Source organism: Hemibagrus wyckioides, linkage group LG16 (genome assembly GCF_019097595.1).
Source record: "Hemibagrus wyckioides isolate EC202008001 linkage group LG16, SWU_Hwy_1.0, whole genome shotgun sequence".
Lineage (NCBI taxonomy): Eukaryota > Metazoa > Chordata > Actinopteri > Siluriformes > Bagridae > Hemibagrus > Hemibagrus wyckioides.
This window is the reverse complement of record NC_080725.1, coordinates 17,285,029-17,307,719: the sequence shown is the minus strand read 5'-3', so window position 1 is coordinate 17,307,719 and position 22,691 is coordinate 17,285,029. Positions and strand designations below refer to the sequence as shown.

The 22,691-nt window shown below is 38.8% G+C and overlaps 1 protein-coding gene across 2 annotated transcripts in view; it reads left to right on the top strand.

Moving 5' to 3' along the window:
• galt (galactose-1-phosphate uridylyltransferase) overlaps positions 1 to 22,691 on the top strand; it is a 120,407-nt gene that overhangs the window by 77,281 nt on the left and 20,435 nt on the right. The window contains exons 8-9 of one of the 2 annotated variants that reach the window (XM_058412210.1): positions 4,656 to 4,788; positions 10,087 to 10,170. In XM_058412210.1, coding sequence (XP_058268193.1) covers positions 4,656 to 4,788; positions 10,087 to 10,170 — 217 coding nt within the window. The remainder of the gene's footprint in view (positions 1 to 4,655; positions 4,789 to 10,086; positions 10,171 to 22,691) is intronic. The other variant, XM_058412211.1, reaches the window with a different exon arrangement.

Here is a 22,691-nt window from a genome sequence, read left to right as displayed (position 1 = left end):
TTCCATCTCTCTCTCCCTCTCTCCCTCTCTCAACTTTTCTCTCGCTCTCTCTATCCCCCTCTTTATATCTACCTTACCCTCTATTCCTCACTCTCTCTCTCTCTCTCTCTCTCTCTCTCTCTCTCTCTCCTTCTCCCCCCTCTCCCCACATCTCTCTCTTTCCCCCCACCCCCCTCCATCTCTCACTCCATCTCTCTCTACCCCGCCACACACTCTCTCTTTCCCCCCACTTGCCCTCCGTCTCTCTCATATTCTCTCTCTCTCTCTCTCTCTCTCTCTCTCTCTCTCTCTCTCTCTTTATCACACTCACACACACACACACACACACACCCACCTCTGTCTCTCTCTCCCCCTACTCACCCGCCGTCTTTTTCTCGCTTGCTCTCTCTCTCTCTCTCTCTCTCTCTCTCTCCCCCTCTCTCTCTCTCTGCACTCAGAGCGTGTGAAGATCATCGTTAGCTGAGGTTCTAATCATTTCCCGTCGCTCACTGACGCACTGAGCTGTGTTTTTGTCAAACCCCTCCTCATCAGAACCTGGCTCACTGTAGCAGCCACCCGTCAACTTCAGCTATCGTGTAATCCATCATCAGCTGTCATGTTCCAGACCTGCCTCCCCAATCCTGTCCTTCGAGACACATGTTGCATCAAGTCGGGTCATTGCGAGCCCACGCCGGCTTTTTTAATGGGGGTTAAATTTGAGCGGCCTCACGCTTCATGAAACTCTGCTTTTATAATCACTGAGGAATGAAATACATAAGAAAAAAGCATCGGAGACCTTCAGAGTGACCCGAGGGACTGAACTGACAGGCATGTTTCTAATAGTGACCTTTGAGAGAAATGGATTTGCCTTTTTATTTATATATGTAATCAAAACTTTTATTAAGAGAAAGTGATTGCAAATAGAAAAGAGATTTGCTTGGGCAAATGAAAACGATAAAAATGTTTTTTAAAAAATTATATATATATTTATATTAAATTCATAAATAATAATAATAATAATAATAATAATAATAATAATAATAATAATAATAATAATAAAGCTTTGGCCATAGAGTTCATTTTGCAGGTATATACCACCTTAAAAAAGTGTTTTTTTTTTTTTAGCACAGCCTAGAACTTTCCTGCTGTGTACATTTTCTTTTTATTAAAAATTCAGGAGTGTTCCACAGATTCAGCATTTTTCTTTTTTCTAAAGAAATGTCAAAATATGGTGAAGATCTGAACAGGAATATTGTTGCTTCCTTAAATAACCAGTACACATCAATCAATAAATAATTTAGAAGAAGAATAAATAATGAATAATATACATTTTAAGGGAGACATTTGTGCTATGATATAAAAACATAACTTCCACTGGTTTTCTGTTTGTATACCTACAGCTGTCTCTGAGTTATTCACAGGAATGTGAGATATGGGACATGGGCGTAGATTTCAGAGGGCTAAGAAACCATAAATATATTTTGCCGAGATTACGGATTTTTTATTCCGACATGTTTTACTTCCTGCAAGGATCAAATTGGGTAAAGAGGCAGGTTAACAAACACAGCAGTAAATGAATTCGGTGAACCTAAAAATGGCTAAAACATTACCAAATGTGATTTCTTCCATAATTATTCCATATAGTAAAATGGACATAAGTTTAAACCATTCAGTGTGTGGTCAGATATCAGCTCTCACACTCTCCACAATGCTGCAAGAGCAAACAAATCTTCTTCTCAAACAAATGTATTTTTTCACCTGGCCATCACACCTGTATCCTGAGGGCCTTCTTCAAACCATCTTCACAATATTGTCAGCATAAAAAGGTCTACATTTATATTTCTGGCATACGCCCATATCCAGAGCAACTTGCACTTTATCTCATTTTATACACCTGAACATCAGTGGCAGCTTGGTGGACCTGGGATTCGAGCCCACAACAGTAGTCCAGCACCTTAACCACTAAGCTACCATATCCTCTAGAATGTCCAGCATTGCAATTTCCCTTTGCTAGAACTAAGAGGCCCAGCATAAAAAAACCTCGGTGCTCCATGAAGACATGGTTTATGAAGACGAAGCCAAGGTTGGAGTAGAAGAACTCGAGTGTCCTGCACAAAGCCCTGACCTCAACCTTACTCAATGCTTTCTGGATGAACTGGAACGCTGACTGTGCTCCAGGCTTCTTCACTTGACACCAGTGCCTGACCTCACTAATGCTCTTGTGAGTGAATGGGCAAATTTCCCAAAAATTAAAGCACTAGGGTAGGAAAATCTAGTGGAAAGCCTTTGTAGAAGAGTGGAGGTTGTGGTGGTCAGATATCTATTAGCTTTTCAGCCACATATAGTGTATATACAGAAGCTTAAAGGAGAAGTTTACTTATAGAACAAAAATCTACAAATAATTTCCTCACCCCCTTGTCATCCAAGACATTTTTGTCTTTCTTTCTTCAGTCGTAAAGAAATGATGTTTTTTTGAGGAAAACATTTCAGGATTTTTCTCCATATAGTGGACTTCAGTGGTGCCCAATGAGTTTGACCTTCCACAATGCAGTATTAATGCAGCTTCAAAGAGCTCTAAATGATCCCAGCCCAGGATCTAGCCAAACCATCTCTCATTTTCTTATAAAAATAAAAAATTGGATACTTTTTTTTTTTTTTTTTTTACCACAAAAACTCGTCTAGCGCTAGCTCTGGGATGCGCGTCCACAACACTGCGTACTAATCGAAAGGTCACACGTGACGTAGGCGGGACTACAGACCCAGTGTTTTACCGAGTTATACCGAGAGAGGTTTTACAAAGTAACTCAAGAAATTCATGTTTTATTTTTATTTTTCAGTATCTTAGAAGAACTAATCAGTAGGAGAGAAGTTTAAATTAATAAATAAATAAGGAAAGTCGTTTTGATCCACACTCCATACCGGAAATACACCATTTGGTTGTTTTTGTTAACCACCAATAAATCTCAGGAAGAAGAAGACCGCTCTGAAGTTGTTGCATGTGGAATGACACAAAGTTGTGTCAGTTTTTTTTGTATAAAATGGTCTGTTCGTGTGTTTAAACTAGATGTGGAAATCGTTTCAGTTGCTCTCTTTTAATTTACCTTCATTTACCTATTATTTCTTTATCCTTTGTTTTTAACTTTTTGGTTATAGTAACTAGTTCTTCCCTCTCTAATCATGTGTTGTTGTCAGTATTTTGGACTTTTTGGACACCAGAGGTAAGCTGATCGCACCGTAACCGGACGGCATTGTAGACCCTACTTTGTATCGGACCTTAAACATTTAAGCAAAAGATTACGTCCACTTGGAAATAACGTGACTGTTTAAAAAGTTTCCTTTAAATATCCTGAGCGATTGAAGCTGTGGTTGCTCGCTCTGCACCTGGATATCAACACACCCAGACATTCTCGCTGTACCTTTGTGTTAGTAAAGAGCGTGTGACTTATTTGCACTTCCTTGGTCTTTGCACGTTGGCACCCCAGAGCTAGTACTAGACGAGCTTTTGTGGTAAAAAAAAAAAAAAGTATACAATTTTTTTTATTTTTCTAAGAAAATGAGCGATGGTTTCGCTAGCTAAGACCCTTTTTCCGGGGCTGGGATCGTTTAGAGCTCTTTGAAGCTGCATTTCAACTACCTTTTGGAAGTTCAAACTCAGCGGCACCATTGAAGTCCACTATATGGAGAAAAGTCCTGAAATGTTTTCCTCAAAAAAAAAACATCATTTCTTTACGACTGAAGAAAGAAAGGCATGAACATTTTGGATGACGAGGGGATGAGGAAATGATTTGTAGATATTTGTTCCGAAGGTGAACAAATATGACGGTGAATTCATGCTTAAACTCTTTACACAGATGTGGGTTTAAAATACCAGGATGAAATTCTATTAATAGCAAGAAATTTACTGAACAGAAGTAAGTGATTATTACTCTACTGATGTAAACGTGTACACAGATCAGTCGAGCGAAGAGGCGATGGCCATGAGGCTCGGGTTTAAACACCGTGACTGACTTTTACTTCAGGTAATGAGACAGAGACTGATGTAGACTGATATGGATGATGCTGATAATCAGTAAGAACTCTTTTCCCACTCATTTTACAATTATGGAGGTACTGGAGCTTTCACAGCCAGCTCGAGAGCAAGGCAAAGAGGGAACAAACCAAATACTGAGAAAGTCTGAAGTCTTAAGTTAAGGTTTTTCAACGGTACTGCTATGAAGTCTTTTTTTACTTTTGGAAGTGTTAGAACTTTACTTCAGGTTGAGATTCATTCATCAATAAATAAGTGAATAAATAAATCTGTCCTTTTGTGTGGCTTTAGTTTGAAAATAGCTTTAGTTTGATGACAGGATAAAAGTGTTTTCTGCTGTACTCTACATGTCCTTGCAGTTTTAATGAACACGAAATGATTTAAGAAACCGTTCCATCGTGTTCGTTCATTATTTTTTAGGGGCTTGCTGGCTCACAAGACAAGGACATAAAAACACTTAGCAGCACCGTTCTAATAAATGACACGGAAAAAATCAATTACTGATGTCTGTGAAGATTATGTATGCCTCTGTGTGTGAGAGATTAATGATGTCACTTCTGTACGAATGCTTAAATGAAATGTTACTGAAGCATAGGCGGCCCATGCCTTATGAATAAGCTATCATTTGTACCGTGTGTGTGTTGTCCAGGAGCGTGTGGTGGTGCAGAATGAGCATTGGATTGTTGTGGTGCCGTATTGGGCAACGTGGCCTTTCCAGACTCTGATGCTGCCACGGCGACATGTCCTACGTCTTCCTGATCTTACATCCGAGGAGAGAGACAGTGAGTTCCTGATATCATTTATCATGGTTTTCAAAAAAAAGAAAAAAAAAAATCTTACATACAAGGAGAGAGACAGTTCATCATGTTTTTCATATAAATGAAATAAATACATGAAAAATAAAATAAAAATAAATAATTAAATATCTTACATCTGAGGAGACAGACAGTGAGTTCATGAATTCATTCATCATGATTTTCATACAAAATATAAAATAAAATAAAATAAAATACAATAATCAGAGTTTAACCTGGTTGTATATACTGTGAATTCCAAATATCTCAGACATTAAAAATCTTAAAAATTAAATTGAAAATAAACTAAAGCTTTTAGAATTTAGAAATATTTCAAAAGCAAAAAAAATAAATGTTTAATATTTTTAATGTTTAATACTAAAGATTTCTCACTATTTCTAAGTCTAGAATTCAGAAATATTTAACACAGAAAAGAAATGTTTAATATTTAATATTCGAGATTCCTCACTATTTCTAGTTCTAGAAATATTTAAAAGTAAGAAAGTAAATGTTTTGAATATTTAATATTCGATATTCCTCACTACTTCTAGGTCTAGAATTCAGAAATATTTTGAAACAAAGAAAATAAATGTTCCCTGTGAGCAGATGTACCACATTGACCATGTTGCACAATTGCTTTGTTCACAAGCTCAGATTTTCCTCACGTGAAATCTTTTCTAATTGAAGCGTGGGTTCAGTCGACACGCTGATGGATTTGATGTAAAATGGATCAGAAGGTATTGCACAAACTTGTGGAGACTGCGCCAGCTCGAGAGCAAGGCAAAGAGGGAACAAACCAAATACTGAGAAAGTCTGAAATTCATGGAAATAATCCAAAGACTTTTTACTCAAGTTACTAAAGTCATTACTTTTTTTCTTTGGAATATAATCAGTGAATAAAAAATTAGAAAAGAGCATGAAAAGGAAGGATATTTGCCAGTGCTCTCAGACCTTAGGGCCTCACTATATGAGTTGTGAATGATATTGAAATGATTGTTTCTATAGTAACAGCTAATTCAGGGACTCGTACAGTGAAAGCGACAGATTCAAGACCAATAACTAGATTCAAGATTCAACGGTTTATTTTCCTGTACAGGAAACAGTCTGTTACACCATTCACTGAAATTATTACTCTGTGAAACCTTCAGTAGCCGATAACACAAATTCTAAGGACACAGTGAAGGGAAAAAAAAGATGTAAACTACACAAATATACCAAATTACTGTACTGTATGAAGTGTACAGTGTAAGGGGCACTGGTGGCTCAGTGGTAGGTTTCTTGCCTACCATGTGGAAGGCCCAGGTTTGATTCCCAGCCAGTGCCCAGCCTCTGGATGCAGTGCCGGTCCCAAGCCTGGATAAAAAATGGGAGGGTTGCATCAGGAAGGGCATCCGGCACAACATCCACACAACAACCTGTGCCAAGTTGTTGTGCGGACCGGTTGGTCCGTTGTGGAGCAGGGATTAGCTGAACGATCAACAACATGAAGTGTACAGTGTGCAATGTAAAATGGAAGACACGTGTGTGTGTGTGTGTGTGTGTGTGATGCATGGGGTAGTTGAATTACACTGCCGTGTAATTATTCAGGATGCTTTTTGCCTTCTGGTTTCTCAATAATAAATAATTAGCTTGTCCTGGGAGATACAGAGATACAGATTTGTCTACTTTTGCGAACACAGTGTGAGTAGATGTATTTGAACAGGGGGGCTAATATTTTTGTCATTTGTAGTTTTAAATGATTTATCACTTTATTTATTCTAAATTAGAAAATTTTCAGTGTATGAGCCCAAAAAATTATTCCTTCAGATTCCAAGACGTGAACTTGTGCTAGTAAAAAACCTAGCGAATGAAATGAAAAATTCACTTTCATCCTTGTGAACTCATTGACCTTTCTCTTCTCAAGACACTTTTATCTTAAACCGTGAAAAGGCTTGCGTTTGCACACGTCCGTCTGTCTTCGTAACGTTCCTCTTGCGCATATCTGTCTTCTCCCTGTCTGTGCGTCACTCAGTGCTGTTCACCAGCGTCAGTCTTCACACGCACTGGCTTTTCCTCAGGTGTCATTAACACCAGGCTGTCAGCACGCACACGGCACACGGGAGACGTGAGGAGAGGCTGTGGTAACAGATAACCGCTCCGGTTCTGGATAAGGTGCTTTTTTTTCCTCTCTGGATGGAGTGCTGCAGGCGTGATGAGTTTAATCCCCAATGTAAATAAACGGCAGGCAAATTAGCGTGCTGGGTCAGCTGCTGCCAGGGATCACAACCCGCCTCTGCACCGAGCAATTAGCAAGATGGCTGTCCAGCCAATTTAGTGCCAGGGCTCATTTGTTATTCGCTGTTGCCTTGTTAACGTTAAATGGGGGCTGGTGGATGCGGCAGGGCTTTCAGGACCACTTACTGATCTGAGGGCACTAACCTTATTATTGCACAAGACACAGTATGACTAAACTGTACAAAATTGTCATATAGTTGAGTTTACAGTATTTGCCTCCTCCTTTTTTTTTCATTATAGATATACATATACACTTACCTGGTAGCACACACTACTGAATTTTCTGATCTGAATATTGCCAAAATTGGGACGTCTGTCTTTACATGCACATGAATGTAATATGGAGTCTGCCTTTTGCAGCTGTAACAGCTTCAACTCTCCTGGGAAGACTTTCCACAAGGTTTAGGAGTGTGTTTATTTGACCATTCCTGTAGAAGTGCATTTGTGATGTTGGATGAGAAGGTCTGGCTCGCAGTCTCCGCTCTAATTCATCCCAAAGGTGTTCTGACAGGTTGAGGTCAGGACTCTGTCAAGTTCCTCCACACCAAACTCCCTCATCCATGTCTTTATGGACCTTGCTTTGTGCACTGGTGTGCAGTCATGTTGGAACAGGAAGGGGTCATCCCCAAACTGTTCCCACAAAGTTGGGAGCATGAAATTGTCCAAAATGTCTTGGTATGAAGCTGAAGCATTAAGAGTTCCTTTCACTGGAACTCACTGGCCGAGCCCAAGCCCTGAAAAACAACACCTGAATTCAGTGATTTGGAGGGGTGTCCCAAAACTTTTGGCAGTATAGTGTAAGTTATAAGAAAGTCTGAAATTCAAATATTTTACTTTTTACACAAGTCATTACTTTTCTCTGGAATATAATTAATGATAAACAATTAGACAAGAACACAAAACCGAAGCTTTTTATTTTCTCTTAGACCTTTGGACCTCACTAAATGATAAATGATATTGAAATGATTGTTTCTATAGTAACAGCTAATTCAGGGACTCGTAGATATACATATATACAAACCTGATAGCACGTTATCATGCTACGGAATTCTCAAATCTGATTGGTCAGAAGGTGTTGGACAACGACTCACAGGTTTACTTTAATATCCTCGCTCTAACTGGTTATCGTTTCTATAGTAACAGCTAAGAAACGTGTTAATAAAACATATTGACAATGGTGAGCTTCCTGTAAGGAAATTCAGTTCAATTCTATTCGGATATTTGCTTTTAGCAATGGATATTGATACAAGGTATCTTTATAAAAATATATAAATTCAGAATATAAATTATACATTTTACATTTATCCTTAAGGAGGAAGCCAGAGGTGACCGTGGCAAGAAAAACTTCCGGAGATGTGTTGAGTTTTAAGGAAGAAACCTTAAGAGGAACCAGACTCAAAAGGGAACTTATCCTCATCTGGGTGGCACCGGAGAGTGTGATTATAAATCATTTCCCTTCTATATTTGTGGTCAAATAGTGTAATTGTGCAACCAGGAAATTCATTCTAGTTCAACATGATGAAGTTCTCAGTGTTCACTGATGGAAACTGCAGTCCGATGCTAGCTTCTTGGTTTCTAAGTGCCATCCACAGCAACCCCATGTATCTCTAGGATGCCATTCATTATTTTCTTATTTCACTACTTCTTTAATCTTCTTTAAACTTCTGAAATCTTCCTGATGTCACATTTCTTCACAAAACACAATTATCTTGTGCCCTTCTGTCTATTTGTGAGTCTGATTACAAAACGGTTCTGATGCATATTTCCTATATTAGCATTCATAATGTGAATAAAAATCAGCTGCATCCATCTATCAGAGAGACTAATATGAAATGCTTTCTGAACAATCAATTGTTTTTGCCTGAGAGGCTGATTATGAATTGGTGACCTTTGACCGAGATACGAATCCAGTTTATTGCCAAGAAAATTATCTGACGTTCGAGAAAAACTGTTGCACTGTACCATTGTGTTTAACTCGAGTGGGAGACCTTTTAGCTAAGGGCTTCTGTACACACATGGACTATAAACCATCCTCTCTTTCTGAAGCCTGAAAATCTAATATCTGGTTCTGTGTGTCGCTGGATGTTGAACTGGATTGAAAGAGTTTTAAAGAAAGTTTGATTTACACTGATCAGGCATAACATTATGAGCACTGACAGGAGAAGTGAATAACACTGATTATCTCCTCACCTGTTAGTGGGTGGGATATATTAGGCAGCAAGTAAACATTTTCTCCTCGAAGTTGATGTGTTAGAAGCAGGAAAAATGGACAAGCGTAAGGATTTGAGTGAGTTTGACGAGGGCCAAATTGTGATGGCTAGACGACTGGATCAGAGCATCTCCGAAACTGCAGCTCTTGTGGGGTGTTCACGGTCTGCAGTGGTCAGTATCTATCAAAAGTATTCTTTAAGTCCTGTAGGTTGCAACTTAAAGGATCTGCACACCTTCAGGGATCTAGTGGAGTCTCGACGGGTCAGGACTGTTTCAGCAGCAAAGGGGGACCAACACAGTCTTAGACAGGTGGTTATAATGTTATGCCTGATTGGTATATGTCATGCATTACTCAATTATTTAATATTACTTTTTTAAATAATGAATAAAAACCTGCCATGATGGCCAAGGTAAGGCTGAGTTGATTATTTTCCTTTAACAGCGCTTCCCCAGGTGTTTTATTCTTCTAACATCACACAAATTTGCTTACATTTTTTAATGTAACACCTTCTGACCAATCAGATTTGAGAATTCTACACTGCTGTGGTATAAATGTACTTTTTGCACTTACCTTAGCTGGATGTAAACTAGAAAAACTCTCATGCGTGAGACAGACGTAACACATGATGTATTTTTTCTGCTGTTCAAAACCCATATAAAATATGTGGAAAAAAGTTCTTGTAATCTAAAATTCTTTAAATAACCACAGTGCTTTCAGTATTGGAGGTAATTTAGAGTCAAGGCTGGATAGTTTGAGTGTTTTATCTCTCTCTCTCTCTCTCTCTCTCTCTCTCTTCACAGGTCTTGCATGCGTAATGAAAACGCTTCTGACAAAATACGACAACCTCTTTGAGGTCTCCTTTCCCTACTCAATGGGCTGGCATGGTAAGAGATGTGTTTAATATGTCACTTATGAGAAAGAAGGATTAAAGGGCAGCGCTGTGTCTAGATTCACTCCGTATAGAATGACGGTGATGGAGACACTGAACTCAAACACTAGAAACATGTGATCAGAATGTAAAGAATTTAAACAGTACATATTACATATTCTACTTTCTAAGTATGTAGGTTTCAATGTGTAGCCTTTGGCTTCAGTGGTTGTTCATGTTCATACAGATGTTGCTATATACTGAGAAAACAATGTGCAGCAGTTGTACACTGAATTTACAGAGAACTGAAGGCAATGATGTAGTGCACTATACAGGGACTATAATTTCACCACTGAGAATTAGGACAAGACTACAAAATGGCTGCACTCCATTTCTGTATATTTTTCATCCATCCATCCATCCATCCATCCAACCTTTCATTCATTCATCTGATTGTTCCGTTCATCCATTTATTTGTTAATTCATTCATTCATTCACCCATCCATTCATTCATTCAATTCATCCATATATTCATTTATTCATTGATTCATCCAACTATCCATCCATCCAAGGATCCATGCCTCCATCCATCCATCAATCCATCCTTCCAATTATTCACTCAAGGTTCCATCCAACCACCCATTTATTTATCCATCCATCCATCTATCCATCCATCCATCCATCCATCCATTTATCTATCCAACCACTCATCAATCTATCCATACATCCATTCAATCATTCATCCATTTATTCATCCAACCACTCATCCATCTATCCATACATCCATTCAATCATTCATCCATTTATTCATCCAACCTCCCATTCCTTCATCTGTTTGTTCTGTTCTTCCATTTATTCGTTAATTCATTAATTCATCCATCCATCCATCCATCCATCCATTCATTTGTTCCATTCATCTATATATTCATTTATTCATTGATTCATCCAACTATCCATCCAACTATCCATCCAGCCATCCATCCATCCACCCATAAACCAATCCATTCATCCATCCATCCCTCCATCCATCCATCCATCCATCCATCCATCCATCCACCCATAAACTAATCCATTCATCCATCCATCCATCCATCCATCCATTTAATCATTTACCCATTGATCCATCCAACCACCCATGTATCCATTAACTCATCCGTTTGTTCCATCCATCCATCCATCCATCCATTCAGTAACTCCTTTATCCTGATCCCAGGAACAGTATGGATGATATGTAAATACCTCAGTAAAACTCCTGAGGTAAAACCCCAGGTCATCGCAGGTCACCACACACACACACACACACACACACACACACACACACACATACATTCACACTTAGTGGGAAATTTCAGTTTGTCAATCTTCCTACCAAAATGTGCTTTGGAAATGGGAGGAAACCTTACAAACCCTGAGGAGATCATCTGAAACCCCATCTGAGCCTGTGTCGCTGTGGTGCTACACACTTCCTCGCCTTTAAATAGCGCCCTGTACGCTAAACAATATAGCTCTCGGAACGCTACCTGTAACTAGCTGACTAATTTCAGGAGAATAAATATATTCTTCCTTCCAGTTTTTGACGTCCAGTGGCATGCTGAGTGGCATTTCAATAGCAGGAAGGGATATATACTGCTGCTTCTGTACCATATTGAAATTGACAATTCTGTAGGTAGAAAAAAAATCTGTCAACACTTTGCAGGGCCAGATTAAGAGCTGTGAAGTGTCTTCAATCTGGAATATTTTTGCGATGATGCAAAACGCTGTGTTTCGTCAATGCATTATTCATGAACCATACTGCCAATGGATGTGTGTGTGTAAAAGAGAGAGAGAGAGAGAGATATGCATGCATCTGTCTGAACAGTCTTGTCTGTGTTTCCTGATTGTGTAAGTCATTGCACTGGAGCTCTCACCATGGTGTCCTCTCTGGGATAGATAGCAGGTTGTTGAGAATTTAGCATGACATGATACACATACAGCCAGAAGTCATTCATATTTACATGAACAAGTGTTGAGATGCGAGACCATATGGCTGTGGAGAAATAAAGCAACACAGTCTGCGTGTGGATAGACCTGTCACGAGTCTGAAACCGGAGTCGACGATTAACAAACTGTCAATCTTCTTACTGTTGACTTTACACACAGAATAAATTGAGTTTATACAAATACATCACATTTATTAATGCAATGCACAAACACCTTACTGACAATAAACAATATCTAAATATAGTGCTGCTGTGGTGCACATGTACTTTCTGCATTTATCGACACTTAATCTATACGCAGCTGTCGTGCATGAGACAGGCGTCACTCATAATCTAAAATTAAATTGAAATCGCCATAGGTCATTTGGAGTCAAGGCTGGATAGTTTGAGTGTCTCTCTCTCTCTCTCTCTCTCTCTCTCTGTGTCTTTGTCTTTCTCTGTCTCGTTTTCGCTCTCTCTTTAGAGTCAAGGCTGGATAGTTTAAGTCTCTCTCTCTCTCTCTCTGTGTCTTTCTCTGTCTCATTTTCTCTCTCTCTTGGAGTCAAGGCTGGATAGTTTAAGTCTCTCTCTCTGTCTCTCTCTCTCTGTCTCTCTATGTGTCTTTCTCTGTCTCGTTTTCTCTCTCTCTTTGGAGTCAAACCTGGATAGTTTGAGTGTCCTCTCTCTCTGTCTCTCTCTCTCTCTCTCTCTATACCTTTTTTATTACCAATTAAATCTATTATATTCAAACTACCACATGTCCATTGAGTTTAATCCCTAATGAAATTCAGTTATAGACTACAATTATCTAAAATCTATGATAAACTTTTACACCAATTTGTTAGGATATTTATAAGTCTATTTAAATATGAATGTCTATAATTTCTATTATGCACTTCCTGGTTCACATGACCGCTTTTACATTACTTTATGTAAAGCATGCTCTTTTTTTTATTTTAGAAAGCCCTCTGAGACTATGAGCATTTGGTTCCTGATATTTAGTGTTTATTTTAGCAGCTATTTTTATTTATTACTACTGATCGGAAGGTTGTGAGTTCGCATCCCAGGTCCACCAAGCTGCCACTGCTAGGCCCCTGAGCAAGGCCCTTAACCCTCAATTGCTCAGTTGCATAAAAATAAATATCACTCAGGATAAGGGTGTCGTAAATAAAATAATTAAATCTGTTGATTTAGTCAGTAGTGGGCTGTTAATATTGATAGAAATTGGGATAAGATAAATATTTATAAGTCAGGACAGTTAGGAACTGTCTTAGTTCTGCATTTGAGCAAATGTAAAACACGTTATTATCGGATTTAAAAATCTCTCAAAGTCTAATGGCTGCTAATTACTAAAAAACAATAATCGGCAATATCCTTTTTGCAGTAAGTGTGTCTGTTTTCAGCCAGAGGATGGCTACTAGCTGATAAAAGGATAAATCAGTTTGCACCGTGATTCTGCCTTTCATCTGAAATCCGAGTCCACTGTGTGTATCTTCATTTCTCATTATATTTCAATCTTATAGCCATTCTATTCTGAAGTGACCTTGAAAACGATACCGATCCGATGTTCAGGATAAAGTTTTCAGTGCAGGCATTTCTGATTCTCCGTCTGACGTGCCTGTTGCGAACATCACTCTTTGCCAGCAGACAGGATAAATGATAGCAGGCTGTGATTGACACCTTGCACCGGAGCCTGTTTCAGGAAGCCTGTCGTAGCCGGGCTGCCACAGTGGGGTGAGGAGAGAAGGGCGATTTAATCTGCTATCTTGTTACCTCCTCACTCGGCTGGCCACGGCACAATCTGTCCTTCTACTCGGGAGCATGAATGGCAGCTTACACGTCAAACTGTAGATCTGACAGCCGTCACCTGCTAAGCCTGAGATTTTCACTCAAGGAGTAAAGGTGAGGGGCAACATTTTGCTCCTGAAATTCCAGTCTTTCACTTTAACCCAATATCGTTCCTTAACAGCATGCATCCGGTTAAATATTTGAGATTCTTTTTCTTTTTTTCTTTTCTTTTTTTCTTTTCTTTTTTTCTCTCCAGCACTTTGCTAATATTTTTCAACATGCCACTGTTTCTTGTCTGTTATGCCCCACTATCTGGGATGTTCATTAGTCTTTGTTGCTGTAATCGGCCGCACACCTACTGGATTGATTACATCTCTAACATGCCTGGCTGTTGCTTTACGCAGCGTGCGTTGGCACTCACAGCATCCATCATGCCAGTATTTCATGCTGCTTTATTTGTTTTGTGTACAAGGTAGCGAGGCTGACTCACATACACATCGTCTCACTCGTATAATTAGCCATGTGCAGGTAATGCAGGTAAAAAGCCACTTTCTGAAAATCTAGGATGAAGTTACATTAGTGCACATGTACAGGAGAGTCCTTGAGAATGACCATTGGTTTAACAAGGCAGAAAAGTGCCTCTGTGGGGAACTGGGGAACATATCGTTTTGTAAAAAGGCATGGATAATTTTAAAGGCCTTTTAAACTTAATTAAATGAACCATGTAAGAGCTGTATAAAATGGTTCCATGCATGGTAAAATTATCATAAAAATGCTCAATATTCTGCCGCCTCTTTGACTTTGCTCAGATGACCACATGAAAAGTGAGAACGTTCTAAGTTTTATAAGCTTGTATAAAAACACCATTGTAGAATGATAAGTGTTGTTATAGCATAGAATCGCTCAGAAATGCTTTCTTTGGTCAACCACACAACAAGAATTAAGCTTCCATTCTGTGCCAGCGGCTGTGTGAGGATCAGATCAGCTTCGAAACACCGAGCATGTTGAGATGCTTGAAAATAACCTAAAAACTATACTCTACAACAGCGTGCTTAAGGCTAAACACAATACTCAACAATACCCTACTAACATGTAACTCTTACCCAGAGTTCTGTTTTGTTGTGTCCATGGTCAGCATTGTTATGTCACTCCACAGTGGTGCTTAATGAATTTGTAGCTTTCCCCAAATATTTCTGTTTATACCAAGCCTACTAGGGGCAGTATATTCATTGAGAAGTTTTTCTTCAGAGTAAATTTTGATATCAAACCCATTTCTGCTCTTTGAGACGCCCTAAATGCTTGTGCATAAGCATCTAAAACCTGAAGGTGCTATCTTTGAAGACTTTCGGCATGAAGGAATTAATGTTAAGTCTATAATGAACTCGCTGATCTTTTAGTAGCAGGGGTAGGTCAAGTGGTTAAGGCTCTGGGTCATTGACCAGAAGATTGGGGTTCAACCCCCAGCACTGCCAAGCTGCCACTGTTGGGCCCTTGAGCAAGGCCCCCAACCCACCCTGCTCCAGGGGCACTGCATCATGGCTGACCCTGCGCTCTGACCCCGCGCTCTGACCCCAACCCCCAAAGATGGGATAGGCGAAGAAAGAATTTCACTGTGCAGTAATGTACATGTGACAAAAAAAAAAAAAAAACACAACTTAACTAGTAGCTCAGGAGCTCTTGGTTACACAATTGCATGTGAATATAAATATTTAAAGAAAGGACATTATCTACATTTACATCATTTACTGTCCAGTGTCACCCAAATGAGTCTGGTTCCTCTTATGGTTTCTTCCTCATCTCATCTCAGGGAGTTTTTCCTTGCCACTGTTGCCTCAGGCGTGCTCATTACAGATAACTGTTTAAACTTTATAATTTTTAGATGTTTCTATATTTCTGTAAAGCTGATTTGAGACAATGTCCATTGTTAAAAGCACTAAACAAATAAATTGAATTGAATTCTCAACTACTAAAATTAAAATTATCCAAAAAAGTGAAAAACATCTCTCACTGACTCATTTTTTGTGGCCACAAAATCATTCATTTGGTTATACTGGTTAAAAATATGTTTCGCCAGCAGACTGGGACACCAACGTCCTGGTGAAAGGGTTAAAAACCCCTTCCTGGTGTTTAAGGTCATCCCTTTATTGTTTTCCATCATAAATGAGTCACGGATCCAAAAGTTTTGTCCTGGAATCAGAGCAGCTCCTGCTGAGCTAAAGATCGTCTCTGGCACTTAGACCTGACGTGAGCATAAATTAAAACCTTGTTATGAACTCTGAGAGTAAAAATAGCAGGTAGCGTTATTCAATAATTCCTCCCCCTGCTGGGCAACGAAGCAGCTCTCCATGTTATTGCTCCCTAGCGTCGTTCTGAAATTGAGACGTTATTATTATTATTATTTTCCATACACTCATGATAAGGGAAAATGATGACATATCTGCGTAATCTCTACGAGCAAGGTCAGATCTAATAACACAAATGATATCTTGCACGTAAACACATTTGCTCATTGAGGTAAAACGTAGCATTTCAGGCTTCCGATTCAGTTTCCCTTCATTTTTGCTCCAGCTGGCTTTATGTGCTAACGTAGGCGGCTCTGTGTTAGCGTGAAACAGTTTTATAAAGCCCTCATACGCATTATTTAATTACGTTTAAGAGGCCTTAAAATTTACCCGTGCCTCTTTTATTAAACATCTCCTTCAGTTCTCCACAGAAGCACCTTTTTTCTTCCTACAGCATTAAGTCACAGCTGGTGTGAAAATACATCCTGAATCTCATCAAGTTTCACCTGCTTTTTTGTCTCTCAGATTCACTATGACACTAAGTTACTGATTTAGCTTGTGAGATTCACAGTGTTTTTATGTGTCGGCAAGCTACGGAGTTCTGTGTTTAGCAGAAAGCAGGCTACTGAGTTCTGTTTTTAGCAATTAGCAGGATATTTTTGAGTATTCTTTTGATTATTAGCAGCTTAGTTTTATATAGTTTAGTTTTAGCTTAGAGTTTTTAGCAGTTAGTAATGTTTTCATTGTTAGAAGAATATTTATGATTATTGTTTTTAGCTATTAGCAGGCTACTGAGTTCTGTTTTTAGCAATTAGCAAGATATTGTTTAGATTATTAGAGGCCTACTTTTAGATAGTTTAGTTCTAGCTTAGAGTTTTAAGCAGTTAGCATTGTTTTAGTTGTTAGAAGAATGTTTATGAATATTGCTTTTAGTTATTAGCAGGCTACCGAGTTCTGTTTTTTACTGTTAGCAGGATGAGTTGTTTTTTGCTATTGTATGGTTGCACATAACTTCACGGTTGATAGACAGCTATTGCTGAGACTAGTTATTAGACGTTAGCAGGTTATTGCTGAGTGTTGTTTTAGCAGGTAGCAGGGAAATGTAAAGTGTCAGTTTTAGATGTTAACAGGCTAGCTTTGATTGTTGTTTTTAGCAGTTAGCAGGCTACTGTCAGGTGTAGTTTTTGGAGTTACAATTATTGTTTTAAGTGTTGCTTTAGATATTAACCGTTGATTTATTGTTAAGTATGTTATTCTAGCCTTAGACTATTGTTACATACAGTTATCCCCTTTTCACCAGTATACTTGTGACTTATCAGCCATGGACAGAGCCACTTGGGGACTTTCACACCATCACAGATATGCCATTTCATCTGTCAGCCCGTGACAGCAAAGAACTAGTGTTTATAATGACCTTTGAAACTACAGTGACCTAATAGTTCCTCATGGGTCAATGATTGCTGTTGTAGAAAGGACATTAATCAGCTACAGTTACATTATTTTCTGTTTAGTGACACCCAAATGAGGATGGGTTCCCTTCTGAGCCTGGTTCCTCTCAAGGTTTCTTCCTTTCCATCCCAGGGAGTTTTTCCTTGCCACAGTTGCCACAGGCTTGCTCATTAGGGATAAAATAGTCTAATTATAGAATTTAATAATTTATTCTTATTTCTAGTTAATTAGTTTTATTTTTTATTATTATTTTTCATTTTCCCCTCCCCTTTCTCTGTTTTCTTCTTTTGTAAAGCTGCTTTGAGACAATGTTCATTGTAAAAGGCGCTATACAAAATAAACTGAATTGAATTATCAGACAGTTTCAACCAGTATAAACCTGATGAATAATCTAGATATAGGTCTGATATAAAATGAGTCTGGACTGTTTGCTTTCAGTGTGAGATGTGTGTTTTCCCTCTGTTGGATATCCTTACACAGAATCTTAGTGGTTAAAGATAATACCTTCAGCAGAAATAGCCCTCCCTTACGATTTTTGCCTTAAGATTTGAAATTTTCCGAGAAATTTGCATCGGCATATACAGCATTTTCAGCATACCAACGAATCAAATGCCGACTAAGTCGTGTGTATGTCCAGGAGCCGTTCAAAACTTGTTTGCATTAGTGGAAAGCCAAGCAAAGTGAGTTAATGAATTTTTTTCAGTCAGCGAAAGTTGTTTTAAAAGAGGCAACCCACGATACCAACGTTGCCTTCGGCATGTTTTTTTGTTGACAAATGGTGGTGTGGGTGGTCTGTTCTATTTTTAGCCCAAGCTTGGTGGCATGACTTCCTGTGAGGACCCTTGACATGAAATGCTTGGCTTGGGTCAGTTCTTTGTAAGCATCCATACAGTTTACATATGCTTTGTATTGGGAATATTGGTCATATTTTTGGGTAGCTGGAACAGATTATCTGCTTTTACTACATTATTTCTTATGGGAAAGTTTCACAATACAAATTTTCTCCTTAAGAACTCACCTCCAGAATGAATTAAATTCCTATTCCGAGGTTCCACTGAACTTAGAAAAACATAAAAATTCTTTAAAGCCCTGAGTGTCTACAAACATAGGAGTCATTAAGCACCATCGTGGTGTGACATGATTAAGAAATTCAATGCTGAATATGGACACAACAAAACAGGCGCAAATTCCATTTCTGTCCTCTTAAGGTGCTTGAATCAAGTCATTCATTCATTCATTTATGCTTCTTTCTGTGCCAAAGCTAAAACCAGTGACATTTCTTGACCCCGGTCATATAAGTCAACGAGGCTTTTCCACCTTAAACATCTCACATTTCTCCAACAGTCAGATTTCTCATGACTTCTCAGATCACACACTAAATCAAACAGGAAGCCCATTTCAACCTGTGTTTTATAGCTTTACTAAATAGCCTCTCTCGAGCTGTCAGGGTGGATTGTTTTTACTCAGCTCTCACAGATATTAGTATGTGTTTCGTGTGGGAAGCCATTTATCAAAACGACACGTTCGGTGACGCTTCTCGCTCGCAGACGATCTGCTCAGGAGGTCACGTTTGTTCACGACTGTTCCGTTCGATATACAGGGTAAAGAATGTGTTTCAGGCTGTTTTTTCTCTTTGTGCGGACGTTAAGAAAGCTAGCACCTCGCTGAAAAGCCTCGGCCACATTCATCATTTACACCTAATGGGGCTATAAAACGTCTCCTACCAAGCAGGACCTTTAGTGTGCACCACTGACCAGAAGAATATTAAAGGCTCTTGAATGTGTGCTCATGCTTGATATGACTATTAGCACTTTAGAAATATGACCCAAAGTTCTCTTGCCTCGTACTATTCAATGCAAGGTTTTATTTATTTATTTTTTTATTTTTTTTAACCTTACCTTTTTCATCTCTCGAAGGCTGACAAGCGTGGATTCGATGGCCATCCGATAAAACCCAGCACACAGGCTTGGATTTTTTTTGTGTTTTGTATTAAGCTGAAAAATAACACACTTCACTCCTCACTAAAGTATGTGGGTTTTTTTTTTTTTGTTTTTTTATAGAGTCACCTCTATAAACTTTCCTCAGTGCCGCACAGAACACTTCATCAGCTCAATGCCTTGTGTTTTAGATTTTAATTCCTTCACCTCCAGCCATCTGTTTTCATAATAGGACACGGTAAGATTTGACAAGAGCACGAGAGAATATTTGAGGGAGGAAATTGAAGAACGAATACAGGCCTCGCTTAAACGGGTGCTGAACTTTTTCTGGCTTGGCGTGTCACTCTGCTGACCGTTGTTCCTGCTTTATAGCTCTGCCATCCAGTATCAGCAAAGGAAAAACAACATGTACAGCGCTGCAGTGAGTCCCCTCAGTAGAAATAGTTTTTGTACTACACAACCATCAGAAATCCATTAGCTATTCTCTAGCACAAGTGAAAGCAGGTTCGGGTCGCACTGGAAGTTAATACCAAGGCTTAAATGTGGTAGGTAGCCATTTTTTAAGTGTGTTGAGCTATTTAGCTAGAATACAGATTCTGAGGAGGGCTGCACATTGCGTTTCCACCTTTAAAGTGCAAAAAACCATTTGTCTTTATGGTCTTGTCATGTTGCACAGAATATTATATATCATCATATCACCATATTCATATTCATATTATAATGTGTATCATGCTGTATTTATTTATTTTTTAATATTTTATCTTTATTTTTTCTCTTCTATACATCTATATATTTTATTTTATTTTATTTTATTTTATTTTATTTTATTTTATTTTATTTTATTTTATTTTATTTTATTTTATTTTATTTTATTTTATTTTATTTTATTTCTTAGGACAATCCTCAAATCTCTTCTTTGTTCGTTCTGGTCAGATCTTTCTACGTTGTGTTGCTAGAACCGCAGTGTGTTTTGATCTGTTTTAGTTGCTGTCGTGCTGCATAGCCCCGAATCTTTCAAACAGCGAGTGTGTTCAAGATCAGTGTGTATTCACTTGCATGTGATGTCTGCAAAGCTGTAATTACAGCCACACCAATGGAAATTTATAAAGCCTTCTGTAACGTCTACAAGCATGCTTTCTTTGTTCATCGTTGTTCACGATTATGAAAGAACGCAGCGAGTCATGTAACTGCTTTTTATTTCAGAGTGAATGATAACAAGGATCTTTTAAATATGATCACTCACATGATCAAATCCTTTATTTATTACTCGACTGTTCAGTTTAATAATTGGTCAGTGAAACACTTTATTATTGCATTTAGCCCAGAAAGGATTCATTGATGCTACGTTTATAGTCTCCAACTCAGAGATTCAGTTAATGAACTCGAATCTAAGTCAGTGTCTGACTATAGCACTTATTATACTATAATGTTTTACAGACACTCAGACTCTGATTTACAAAATATGTGTGTGTAAAAACTTCTTTACTTCTTTTTAGATGATGAGAGTAGTCTGATACTGGATGTATAAACAAGGCCTTGGTGGTAGTGTGGTAAGCATAGCTGCCTTCCAAGCAGCCGACCTGGGATTAATTCCCAGCATGGCCATTGGGAAGTTGTAGCTCAGTGGTTAAAGTGCTGATCAGAGAAATACTGATCAGAGTTCAAATCACACCACCAACAATCTGCCACTTCTGGGCCCTTGAGCAAGGCTCTTAACCCTCAATTTCTCAGCTGTATGAATGTGATAAATGTCAGTCACTCTGGGTATGTTTTACCTTTTGAAATCTGACGAAACGCCATAAATTTGAGTTATTATGCCTTATCAAAACTGACTCAGTAATACTGTGTAAAAGTTCCATATTAGATGTTCAGTTAATAGATAATACACAATATGGACGAAAGTATGTGGACACCTGAGCTTCAAATCATATATGTCATAACATATATATTGTTCTTCTTCTAACACCAGGCAATTGTATAGGATGTCTTTGTATGCTGTAGCATTGTTTAATTCAGTTTTATTTGTATGTGTATAACAATGCACACTGCCACATCAGCAGCTGGAACGGATGGGGACGGACGCCACTGATGGCGGGGATCGAACCCAGATCTCCGCCATTAGCTCGATAGCAGATCAGACCCAAACACGGGGATCCAGTGCGTGCACTGCTTTTATTTAACAAAACGAAGATTAACACAACTTCCATTAAATAACTTCCATTAAACAGAAACAAACTATGACATGGAAACTTAGATAATCTCAACAAAACATGAGTATGCCATAAAAATCTGGATAACACGGCATCCAGCCTTATGGAACCCACATCCATCCATCCATCCATCCATCCTTCCATCCATCCATCCATCCATCCATCCATCCATCCATCTATACCCGCTTATTCCTAATTAGGGTCATGGGGGTCTGCTGGAGCCAGTCCCAGCGCACATAGGGCGAAAGGCAGGGGTAGAGAAAGACAGGTTGCCAGTCCATCACAGGGCGCACACAAGGTCAACATATATAAATATAATGACTAACCCTGACCAAGACAGCAGGACAAACATATATAGAGCAGCACATCAAGGGAAAACAAGGGACAGGTGAGAAAGCAGGAGAACATATTAGGAAAGGGCATGGCACTGCCCACATGGGAATAACACAGTGATACATAAATAAACCACTGGCCAGGACCCCCTGGTGGTTTGGCAAGGAACTGTCCCAGTAACTCCTGACACCAGCTTTATAGGAATATATAAATTCAGAATATAAATGATAAAATTTTACATTCATCCCTAATGACCAAGCCATAGTCAGCAGTGGCAAGGATAAATGATAATTTCTCGTCACTAGATCTCCTAAACCTGTTCCAGCATGACAATGCTCCTGTGCATGAAGCTAGCTTCATGAAAATATGGTTTGCTGAGGTTGGTGTAGGAGAACTTGAGTGTCCTGCACAAATCCCTGACCTCACCTTTAGGATGAACTGGAAATCAGTGCTTGATTTAACTAATACTCTCATGGCTGAATGAACACAAACGCCAAAATCTAGTGGAAGGGCTTCCCAGGAGAGTGGAGACAATTCTGAAGGAAAAAATTGTGACCAACTTTGAAATGAGATGTTCAGC